The 12,739-nt window shown below is 44.7% G+C and overlaps 1 protein-coding gene across 2 annotated transcripts in view; it reads right to left on the reverse strand.

The window, feature by feature from the left end:
• INSR (insulin receptor) overlaps positions 1-12,739 on the reverse strand; it is a 180,183-nt gene that overhangs the window by 150,112 nt on the left and 17,332 nt on the right. For both annotated transcript variants that reach the window (XM_064280451.1, XM_064280452.1), the window contains exon 2: positions 1,253-1,804. In XM_064280451.1, the coding sequence (XP_064136521.1) occupies positions 1,253-1,804 (552 nt within the window). The remainder of the gene's footprint in view (positions 1-1,252; positions 1,805-12,739) is intronic.

The following is a 12,739-nucleotide window of genomic DNA, read 5'->3' on the forward strand; positions in this document are numbered from 1 at the left end:
GTAGTAGTCAAGCACAAACCAACTGCACCACCCAGGGAACTATAAAGTAACAGGAGGGGTATGCAAAATTTGAGCTCTGGACTCCATAAATATGTTCAGCTCCTCTGATAAAGGCATCCGAAGCATACTCAACAGAACATCTGAAAATAAAACTGACAAAATTGACATCAACAAAAATCACCTATGGATTAATTTTTCAAAACCACCAAGGTACTAAAAAATAAATGGATAAGGGATAAGAACAGGAAGAGAAAACCTAAATGGCAAATAAACATTTTTTTCTCAAAGGTTCACCCCGGTAGCAATCAAAGGAATGCAAATATAAATGACGAAAACACATCAGCACCTCCTTCCCCCAGCAAATTATGAAAGAGTCTCAAAGCTGGCCGAGGTGTCCCCTCATCCAATGATACAACATTTCCGGAAAGTCACTTGGTAATCGGAATCAAGTGCCTTTGACGTTGAAATTTCACTTCTGGAAAGCAGGTCTCAAGAAACAAATGCTAGAGAAAGCTTAGGCCCAAAAATGTATATCCCCCTCCTTGTGAAAACTGAAAATAATCTAGACACTCAACAATAGAGACGATAAAGTAAATCAAGACACAACCGTTCTATTAAACACCCATTATAACAAACCTTCAACAAACCACTACCACCAGTTTTGGTTGTGGAATAATGACTGTCTTTTTGTTAGCACATTTCTCTTTTTCCAAATGTCTACCAAGAGCAATTTTCCTTCTGTAGTCAGATAAGAAATAAACTTTGTTATTTTAAAGTCCATAATCTCCAATTCCTACTCATCTCCCACGTAAGAGGAACATTCAACTGTCTAGCACACGAGCTAGCAAACTATCATGACTCACAGGAGAATGAAGAAAACCAAAGACACAAGAAAAATATTAGTCCAAAGGACTAAAGGACCACATGAACCACAGCCTCCACCAGGTACAATCTGGCCCACCACTTGTTTTTATAAATAAAGTTTTATTGAAACACAGCCAGCCCTGTTTGTTTACACGTTGTCTACAACTGCTTCCCTGCTACAATGGCAAAGTTGAATAGGTGTGCCAGAGATCAGATGGCCCGAAAAGTCTAAAGTATTTACTAGCTAAGCCTTTACAGAAAATATTTGCCAAGCCGTGGTCTAGTGAATGACTCTACCTGGATCCATTCAAATGCCACAAATTCTCGTCCCCAAACCTAAGGGCCAAGCCTTCTAGAAAACTTTTACAACCCTGCATCCCCAGCATACCTTTCTGGCAGTGGCTATGGGTCCAACACCGCTCAACAAACTGCCCATTGATGACAGTGGCTGGGCAGTTGGTCTTGCCCTTGGCAGTGCCCGGACAGATGTCCCCGCACTCTTCATTGTCGTCTTTGTTCAGCACGATGTAATTATCCTCCACAGAGTCCAGGATGCGTGACCAGTCAATGGTGGCCAGGTAGCACAGCTCATTGTTCTTCTCGATGCGGACAGCCCCCCGGGTGATATTCATCAGGTTGTAGAGGCCAAGCTCCTTCAGGTGCACCATCTCGAAAATGACCAGCGCATAGTTGAAGAAGAGGCGTGAGCCCCGGATGACTGTGAGGTTGGGGAACAGGTCCTTGAGGCTCTCGAGCCCATAGACCCGGAAGAGCAACAAGTAGTCAGTGATCATGATGAGTTTGGGGAAACTGAGGTCTCGGAAATCTTCGGGCCTCGTTTTAAACATCAACAATATCTGCAAATGTCCTTCAATGACAGAACAGTTCTCCAGCTCGTGCAGCCGGGTGAGGTTGTTCCGAATATCCATGCCAGGACACACTGGAAGAGAAAACAGGACAGGTAAGCAAACACGCCACATGTAGATCATAAGGATCAGTGAAGGGCCGGTTTTATGGGTATGTGGCCTAAGCAGCCACCCAGGGCTCCACGCTCAGAGGGGCCCCATGCTTGGGTCTCTGCCCTGATAGCATACGCTTTTGGCTGCTCGCTGAAAAGTTGGAGGTTTGAGTCTACCTAGAATCACCTCAGGAGAAAGGCCTGGCAATCTCCTTCCCAAAAACCAGCCACTGAAAACCCTATGAACAGGGGCCATCATCTCGGGGGACATCTAGGTCAACTGGTATACCACAGTTCACAAAGAACATGTTCTACACATCCTACTTTGGTGAGTAGCTTCTGGGTCTTAAAAGCTTACCAGCGGCCAGCTAAGATACACCTATTGTTCCCATCCCATTCAGGGCAAAGCAAAATGAAGGAAACCAAAGACACAAGGAAAATATTAGTCCAAAGTACCAAAGGACCGCAATGAACCACAGCCTCCACTACCCTGAGCCCAGAAGAACTAGATGGTGCCTGGCTACCACCACAGAGTGCTCTGACAGAGATCACAATAGAGGGTCCCGGACAGAGTGGGAGAAAAACATAGAACAAAATTCAAATTCACAGAAAAAAATCAGACTTACAGGTCTGACCAAGACTGGAGGAACCCCTGAGACTATGGGCCCCAGACGCCCTGCTACCTTGAACTGAACCCATTCCCAAAGTCTACCTTTCAGCCAAAGATTAGACAGGCCTATGAAAAAAACAGAGCCCTGGTGGCATAAGGGTTAAGAGCTCGGCTGCTAAGCAAAAGGTCACAGTTTGAATCCACCAGCCACTCCTTGGAATCCCTAGGGGGCAGTTCTACTCTGTCCTATAAGATGGCTATGGGTCGGAATCGGCTCAGCAGCAACGGGTTTGGGTTTTTTTTTTTTTTTTTAATTAAACAAACAGTGTCCTGGTGGCACAGTGGTTAAGAGCTAGGGCTACTAACCAAAAGGTCAGCAGATCAATTTCACCAGCCACTCCTTGGAAGCCATATGGGGTGTTCTACTCTATCCTACAGGGTCGCTATGAGTCAAAATTGACTCAAGGGCAACAGGTCTACAAAACAAACAACAACACATGTGAGGAATATGCTTCAAGTATATGAGACCAAATGGACAACACCTGCCCAAAAGAAAAGACCAGAAGGCAGGAAGGGACAGGAAAACTGGAAGAATGGACACAGGGAACCTGGGGCGGAAAGGGGGAGAGTGGTGACACATTGCAAGGATTGCAACTAATGTCGCAAAACAACTTGTGTATAAATTTTAATTTTTATCGTGCTTTAAGTGAAAGTTTACAAATGAAGTCAGTCTCTCACACAAAAACTTATATACACCTTGCTACATACCCCCAATTGTTCTTCCCCCAATGAGACAGCCCACTCCCTCTCTCCACTCTCCCTTTTCATGTCCATTTTGCCAGCTTCTAACCCCCTCTGCCCTTTCTCCTCTCCCCTCCAGACAGAAGATGCCAACATAGTCTCAAGTGTCCACCTGATCCAAGAAGCTCACTCCTCACCAGCATCCCTCCCCAACCCATTGTCCAGTCCAATCCCTGTCTGAAGAGTTGGCTTCAGGAATGGCTCCTGTCCTGGGCCAACAGAAGGTCTGGGGGCCATGACCACCAGGGTCCTTCTAGTCTCAGTCAGACCATCAAGTCTGGTCTTTTTACAAGAATTTGGGGTATGCATCCCACTGCTCTCCTCCTGTTCCCTCAGGGGTTCTCTGTTTTGTTCCCTGTCAGGGCAGTCATCAGTTGTAGCCAGGCACCATCTAGCTCTTCTGGTCTCAGGCTGATGTAGCCTCTGGTTTATATGGCCCTTTCTGTCTCTCAGGCTCGTAATTACCTTGTGTCCTTGGTGTTCTTCATTCTCCTTTGATCCAGGTGGGTCAAGACCATGTGTATAAATTTTTTAATGAGAAACTAATTTGTGCTGTAAACTTTCACCTAAAGTACAATAAAATTAAAAAAAAAAAAAAAACCTGTGGAGCACAGTTCTATTCTGCACACACGGGGTCGCCATGAGTCGGAAGCGACGGAGTGGCCATTGGTTTGGAGTCCCTGGTGCACAGGACTAATGCTCTCAGCTCCTAACTTCAAGGTTGGAGGGTGGAGTTCACCCAGAGGCGCCTTGAAAGAAAACCAAGGCCACTGTTGATGCAGACTCATAGCGACCATATAGGACAGAGTAGAACGGCCCCATAGTGTTTCTAAGGCTGTAACCTTTCGGAAGCAGCCTGCCACATCTTTCTCCCTCGGAGCACCTGGTGGGTTCAAAGTGCCAACCTTTCAGTTAGCAGCCAAGCCTTTAATCACTTCGCCACCAGGGCTCCTTCCTTGAAAGACAGGCCTGGCCATCTCCTTGAAAGGAAGGCCTGGCATTCGACTTCTGAAAAATCAGCCCCTGAAACCCCCACGGAGCACAGTTCTGCTCTGACATGCACAGGGTCGCCGTGAGTTGAAGTCAACTCAGTGGCAACTGGTTTTTTGTTCTATTTTCTTTTTTTGGTCACAATCTTGGAATTCTTAAGAATGGGGGCCCCACATTTTCATTTTGCACCAGGCCCGCAAATTCTGTAACCAGCCCTGATTCATGATTTCAGCAAAAAGTCTCCGTGCTTAAGTAATCCGCTTCAAAAGGCAAAGAAATGATTCCTTTGGCAGTACCTGTTAAACCAAGGAGTCTTAATTAATCACATGGAACCTGATGCAACTGAGACAAAGAGATTACAGAGGAGATTGAGTAACATGGCACGTCAGTGGGGAAGATCTCCAGGAAATGATTTATGAGAATAAAGGTGCCCACATCAGAAATGGGGCAAGGAGAGCTTAATGTATTTGTTTTGTCAATTTTCCCACCTTGCTGGCTCTCCTACCTGACCTGCTCTCCTGACCTGCAGTCAAGGCCTGATTACCCTTTACCTGGGTGTGACAAGGCCTTCCCACCCAGCCTGATCTCCCCTAGGTGAACGGCCTGCCTACCCACTCTCCTGAAAGTGGTCCCTCCCAGGCTCCAACACCCTCTGTAGCTCCCACTGGCCCTACGCTTCCCACTCACAGCCCTCAAGGTTCTGCCCCTCGATCACCTACACCATGTGGGCACTCCAGCTAAATAGGGCTGCCCACCCTCTAGCACAATGCCAAGGCTCCATTTCTTCCCCTACCTCATGACCTAGGAGGAAGAATGAATGAGGTTATACTGGGCAGACACTAGAGTGATACCTACCACACATTGTGTGTGGGTGTGGGTATGAGTGTGATGGTTATTTTTCTGAGTCAGTTTGCCTGGGCTACGGTTCCCAGTGGTTTGGCCAAACACTAGACTAGTCGCTATTCCATAATGTAGTCTAATACAATGTAATGTAATCACTTTTCATAATGTAATCAATCAATCAATAGAAAGGGGAGTCCCTACAGGAAAGCTGGTAATAGGGAACCCAAGATCGAGAAGGGGGAGTGTTCACATGTCATGGGGTTCTTAGCCAATGTCATAAAATGATATGTTTACTAACTTTTAATGATGAACTAGTTTGTTCTGTAAACCTTCACCTAAAGTACAATGAAAGAAAAAAAGTGAAAAAAAAAAATAGAAAGGGGAGTCCCTAGAGGTATGGTCTACTTTCAGTCTATAAACAGACCTATGGATCTTGGGACACAAGCCTGCAGAAGTCTCCAGCCTGCTGCCTGACCTACAGATTTTGGACTTTCCAGCCCTCACAATGGTGTGACTAGTTCCTTAAAGTAAATTTCTCTCTCTCTCTCTATGTATATATATATTTATATACATACATATATATACACACACAAGTACGCACACGTACACACACGTACACACATCTCATTGGTTCTGTTTCTCTAGAGAGCCCTGACTAAGACAGTGCTCATTTAATGTCAGCCGTTTTGTTGTTACGCAGCAGCGCTGGTTCAGTAGTAGAATTCTGCTGTCCCTGTGGGAGGAGGGTTCAATTCCCAGTCAATGCACCTCGTACACAGCCATAACCTGTCAATGGAGGCTTGTGTGCTGCTAGGATGCTGAACAGGTTTCAGCAGAGTTTCCAGGCTAAGATGGACTAGGAAGAAAGGCTTGGTGATCAATTCCCAAAAATAAGTCAGTGAAAACCCTTTGGGTCCCAAAGGTCCAATCTGCAACAGGTCATGGGGATGGCACAGGACCGGGCAGCGTTTCGCCCCACTGTGCAAGGGCTCACCGTGAGTCAGGAGCTGACTCAAGGGCAGCTAACAACAACAATGTTGATGTTGCTTATTCCCCCAAACGTATCATTGTCATCTCTGGGTTCTGTGTCTTTATTACCCTAGAAGGAGGGTTGGCAAAAAGACCCCTGGTGGTGCAAGAGTTAAGCACTCAACTGCTAACCAAAAGGTTGGCAGTTCAAACCTACCCAGTGGCTTCGTAAGACAAAGACCTGGCAATCTGCTCCCATAAAGATTACAGCCAAGAAAAACCCACGGGGCAGTTCTACTCTGTCACATGGGGTGGCCCTGAGTCAGAATCAACTTAACAGCACCCAACAACACAAACAGGGTTGGCAAACCTTTCCTGTAAAGGCCCAGATAGTAAATATTTTCAGCTTTGCAGGCCACACAGTCTGTGTTGCAACTACTCAACTCTGCCACTGCAGCACAAAAGCAGCCACAGGCAACGTGTAAATGAATGGGCATAGCTGTGTGCCAATAAAACTTTATTTACACAAACAGGAAGCAGACAAAAATTTTTGCATATGGGCTATGGTCGTGAGTGAAATAAGTCACTCACAAAGGGCCAAATATTCTATGATCTCACTTATATGACATATCTGTTACATTGTTGTCGAGGCGCTTCCAACTCATACCGACCCTACGTACAACAGAAGGAAACGCCGCCCGGTCCTGCACCGTCCTCTCCATTGTTGCTGTTGAGCCCACTGCCGCAGTCACTGAGTTAATCCATCTCCATAAGGGTGTTCCTCTTTTTTGCTGACCCTCTACTTTACCAAGCTTGATGTCCTTTTCCAGGGAGTGATCCCTCTTGATAATGCGCCCAAAGTACATAAGACAAATTCTCAACATCCTCCCTTCTAAGAAGCATTCTGGTTATACTTCTTCCAGACAGCTTTGTTTATTCTTCTGGAAGTCCATTCAATATCCTTCACCAACACCGTAATTCAAAGACATCAATTCTTCTTCAGTCTGCCTTAATCAAGGTCCAACTCTCGCATGCATACGAGGCGACTGAAAATACCATGGCTTCATCAGGTGCACCTTAGTCTTCGAAGTGACATCTTTGCTTTTTAACACTTCAGAGAGATCTTTTGCAGCAGATCTGCCCAATGCAATACATCATTTGATTTCTGACTGCTGCTTCCACGGGCATGGACTGTGGATCCAAGTAAAATGAAATCCTTGACAACTTCAATCTTTTCTCCACTTTTCACGATATTACTTATCAGTCCAGTTGTAAGGATTTTCGTTTTCTTTATGTTGAGGTGCTTGCTGAAAGCAAAGAGGACTTGAAACACTGATGACGATCAAAAGACTACAGCCTTCAGGGTAAATTACACCTCGACATAATGAACTGAAATAATCTAGAATAGGCAAATGTACAGAGACCAAAGTTTATTAGTGGTTACCAGAGGCAAGAGACTCCCTGAGTAGTGCAAATGGCTGAGCAACTGGCTGCTGACCAAAAGACAAGGTTGGAAATCCACCCAGTGGCACCTCAGAAGAAAGGGCCTGGTGATCTACTTCCAAAAAATCAGCCATCAAAAACTCTGTGGAGCACAGCTCTACTCTGACACACATGGGGTTGCCGTGCGTAGGAGTCAACTTGATGGCAACTGGCTGATGTTTAGCTATTCGTTCTTGAGCACATGAAATATGGCTAGTGCAACTGAGGAAATGAGTATTTCATTTTATTTAATTGTAATAATTTAAATTTAAATAGTCACATTGAACAGGGCAGCCCTAGCCCTGCTATTGGTTGGCAAAGCCCTTCACATCTTAGCTCCTTATTTCTAAATCTACCTGATCCTTCAAGAGCCAGCTCAAATGCTACCTCCTCCGGGCAGCCTTCCCTGACTTCCCTTCCTCTCTCCTTGTGCCCCCTTAAAGGTCCCTGGGTGACACAAATGGTCTGTGCTTGATTACTAACCTAAAGGTTGGAGGTTCCAACCCATCCCGCAGCACCACAAAAGAAGGGGCTGGCAATCTGCTTCTGTAAAGATCACAGCCAAGAAAGCTCTATGGAGCGGTTCAGCTGTGTAACACCTTGCATCACTGTGAGTCGGGATCAACTTCATGGCAACGGGTTTGGGTTTTTGTGTGTGTGCCCCCTTACAACACTTCTAAGAATCCTCTTTAGACAGCTTCCCTTTCCCAACACACACACCCGGCCAGCCCATGGCCCTCGGCCCAGGACCTGGAATATAAGGCTCAGTCCCCAGTCCCCGCTTATTTTATTACAAGCTACTAAACCTTCTCCCAGTATCTTTGAGGCAAACAGATTGTTCTAAAGAAGAGTAGCAAATCCTCTTAAAATCTCCCTCTGAGAACAACTCGTAAAAGCAGCACAAATTAGAAAGAAAACAGCAAACAATTGGGAAAAACAAAGCAGCAATTTTTCAGGGTCACATTCCTTACAGAACAGATTAAGCTAAGTCAAGGGAAAAGACACACACACTCACACACACAACTCTATATGCACACTCACACTCACATACCATCCCATATACATACACACCACATACACACTCACACCCATAACACACTCACACCCACACTACACATAGGCCCCATACACACACTCACAAACACACCATATACATACTCATACACACATGCTCACTCACCCACTCACACCCCACATGACACACACACAAACCACATACACATGCATTCACACATACCACATACACAACTCACACACACTCACATTCACACACTCATGTACACACTTGTGCACACACATCCACACACATCCACATGCTACTTGCTCACACACTCACACATACACACTCACACACTCCATACACACACACACCAGACACCCCAACACACCACGTATACTCACACACATACATACCACATACACACACACACCCCATATACACCCATACACTCACACACACACTCACCAGGAAGCAGGGGAGGAGGGAGCCCCAGCACCCAGCTACCAGCAAACCTTCACCCCCACCTCGCCACTCACTGTCCTGGGTCTGAACTGAGCAGGGGGGCTACAGCCAAGCCCAGGCTAGATGGCAGCTTTGAGAAGACAAGGACACCAGTTCCACCCACACACTCGTGACCTCCAAGCTTACCTTACTTACCACATCCTCTGCAGTGAACAACTTCACACTTTGTCACCACACCGATGTCTCTGCTGCTAGGTTATGGCTGGCATCTGTCTCTCCCCCAACCCCACAACATCTTCCTACAGAATCAAAGCCCCTTTTCCCAAAGTTACAGTCCCTGACATGGGCGGATGACTCACTAAGCAAGGTAAGCACAGGCTGACTTGTGCTTACTTACTAATCCATAGTGAATAATTTCACATGGGTTTCACCATGGCTACTAATCTGTAGTACATGGGTTTTGCTCACTTCATATTTGTAAGTAAGCACAAGTCAGCCTGTGCTTACCTTGCTTATTGGGTCATCAACAGGTACTGAGTCACTGGTGCCCTAACAAGACCCAGCCCCACCTCTGGAACACAGGGGCCGAAGGACACAGAGCCCACTAGTAGCAGGCAGGGCTGGAGATTCAGCAAATAAAAATACAGAATGCCCAGTCAAATTTGAATTTCAGATAAACGACAATTTGCTTTTTTAAAATAAGTATATCCCGTGCAATACTTGGGACAGCCTTATCCTAAAAATTTATTTGTTGCTTATGTGAAATTTAAATTTAAATACGAGTCCTGTATTTGTTTGGCAACACTGTGACAAAGTTCAGGTGCGGCCACAGCTCTGGATTTCCCAAGCCTGGACCTCACAGTATATTTCTTTTACACACACACACACACACACACAGTGTTCAAAGGTTAACCAGCTGTTGTCCATTAAGAAAATGAAAATCCAAACGCCAATGAGATGCCACTGCAGCCCCTTAAGCTGGTTACTGTCAAGTTGACCCCGACTCATGGCAACCCCAGGTGTGTGTCAGAGTGGAACTGTGCTCCGTAGGGTTTTCAGGGGCTGATTTTTCTGAAGTAGATCTGCAGCCCTTTCTCCTAAGGCGCCTCTGGGTGCACTTGAACCACCAACCTTTCAGTTAGTAGCCAAGCATGCTAGCTGTTTGCACCACCCACGGACTCCTTCACTCCCCCTAAGATTATCGAGATAAAAAAGACAGATAATAATATGGTAAGGATGTAGAGAAATTGAAACCCTCATAAGCTACTGGTAGAGATGCAAAATGGTACAGCCACTTCGAAAACAGTCTGGCACTTCCTCAATGGTTGAACATCACGGTTATTATCATGTTGTTGTGTGCTGCTGAATCGATTCCAACTCATAGCGATCCCATGTAACTGAGTAAAACTGACCCCATAGGGTTTCCTAAGCTGTAGTCTTTAAGGGAGCAGGTCACCAGGTCTTTTCTCCCAAACCACGGCTAGTGGGTTCAAAGCACGACCTTTCGGTTAGCAGCCAAGCACTTAACCACTGCACTCCAGGGCTCCTTAGAGTTATATGACCCAGCAGTTCCACTCCTAGGTATACACCCAAGAGAACTGAAAACCTACATCCACACAAAAGCTTGTACACAAATGTTCACAGCAGCATTATTCACAGTAGCCAAAAAGTGGAAACAACCCAAATGTCCACCAAGTGATGAATGGATAAACAAAATATGGTCTATCCATGTAAAGGAATGTTATTCACTATTTTGATAGTCAAAGGAATGAAGTCCTGATACATGCTTCAACATGGACGAATTTTAAAACATTACACTAAGTGAAAGAAGCCAGACACAAAAGTCTACATACGACACAATTTTATTTTTATGAAATATCCAGAACAGGCCAGTCCATAGAGACAGAAAGTAGATTGATTAGTGGTTGCCAGGGAAATGGGGAGGGATTGCTAATGGATACAGGGCTTCTTTCCGGTGTGATGAAAACATTCTAAAATTGACATGGTGATGGCTGCCCAACTCTGACTGTACTAAAAACCACGGACTTGTATACTTTAAATGTATGAATTCTATGGTATGTGCATTATGTCACAATAAAGCTGTTATAAAAAAAATAAAGATTAAACAGCTATAATTGTAAGGGGCAATAAAGAATTTCTTTAAAAAAAAAACCTCCAAAGAATCAAACTTTTAACTTATTAAAGCTGTATATGACCCTATTAATCCAAGACAACAGAGCAATTTACTATGGGGACAGAAGAAGGTGCCAGAAATAGATGGGAAGGCTTCTGCTGGCTTTTAATCCCTCCAGGTGGGAACCAGAGGCTTCAAGTTCCTAATAAGTTGCACATGGCTAATCATCGCTCTACACACAGGTAGAGGAGATGAGAATGACAGCGATGGCCCAGATGACAGCTAATATTTTCTGAGCACTTCTTACATAAAGGGAGTCCCTGGGTGGTACAAACAGTTAACACGCTCAGCTGTTAACTGAAAGGCTGGAAGTTCGAGTCCACCCAGAGGTGCCTCTGAAGAAAGGCCTGGAGATCTGACAAAGTGTGTAGGGTCTAGAACAGTGCTGTCCGATAGAAATACAATGTGAAGCTCATACGGAATTTTAAATCTTCTATAAAAAGGTTAAAAAAAACAGGCAACGTCTTCATGAACCACGGCCTCCTCTATCCTGAGATCGGAAGAACTAGATGGTGCCCAACTACTACTACCAAATGTCTGATCAAGGACACAAGAGATGGATCTTGATAGAAAAGGAGAAAAATGTGGGACAGAACTTCAAGATTCTGGACTTATTGGACCCACTGGGACTGGAAGAATCCCTGAAACTACTCCCCTGAGATACTCTTTAAACCTTGAAGCACCTTTTAATTAAACAGCAGGTCAGCTCAAAAAGTAAAGAATGTCACCCTTGAGTATGTGCTCTTTTAAAAGATGATCTATATGAGGCCATATGGACAACAGTTACTCTAAATCATAGATGAGAAGTTTGCAGGACAGTGAGATTAAGTTAATGGGAGTGAAACAACTAGAACAGAAATAACGAGAATGTTGACACAACGTGAAGGATGTAACCAATGTCAATGACCAATATGTGTAGAAATTGTCGAATGGGAGCATGGTTTGTTGTGTATGTTATCATCAAAAATAAAATATTATTTACAAAAAAGAAACAGGTGAAATTAAGACATTTTATCTAATCCGACGTACCCAAAATATCATTCCAACATGAAATCAATATCTAAAAAAGTACTAATAAGATATTTTACAGAATTTTTTTCATACCAAGCCTTGGAAAAGCAGTATGCATTTTACACTCACAGCATTGAAAACCCTATGGAGCACAGTTCTGTTGACACACGGGGTCTCTATTCACCTGGAGCAGCAGAGGAAGGAAACGACCCAGGAATCAGAGAAGGAAATGCACTACAGGTCCAAATGCGTCCATAAACTACTACCTCCTTTGCCATGAGACCAGAAAAACTGGATGGTACCTGGCTACCATTATGAACATTTGATCAAGGACTGAATAGATGAACCCTGATCAAAAGGAGGAAAATCATGGAACAGAACTTCAAATTCATATGAAAACCACTCACTGGATCCATTGAGACTGGGAGAACCCCTGAATCTATTGCCCAGAACCAGTTTTTAACTTTGAACCAAAGCTATCCCATGATGCCATCATTAAACTAAACAACAGTTCAGCTCAACTAATAAAGAATGCTTGCCTTGAGCATTGTGCTC

This window comes from Loxodonta africana, chromosome 3 (assembly GCF_030014295.1).
Source record: "Loxodonta africana isolate mLoxAfr1 chromosome 3, mLoxAfr1.hap2, whole genome shotgun sequence".
Taxonomy (NCBI): domain Eukaryota; kingdom Metazoa; phylum Chordata; class Mammalia; order Proboscidea; family Elephantidae; genus Loxodonta; species Loxodonta africana.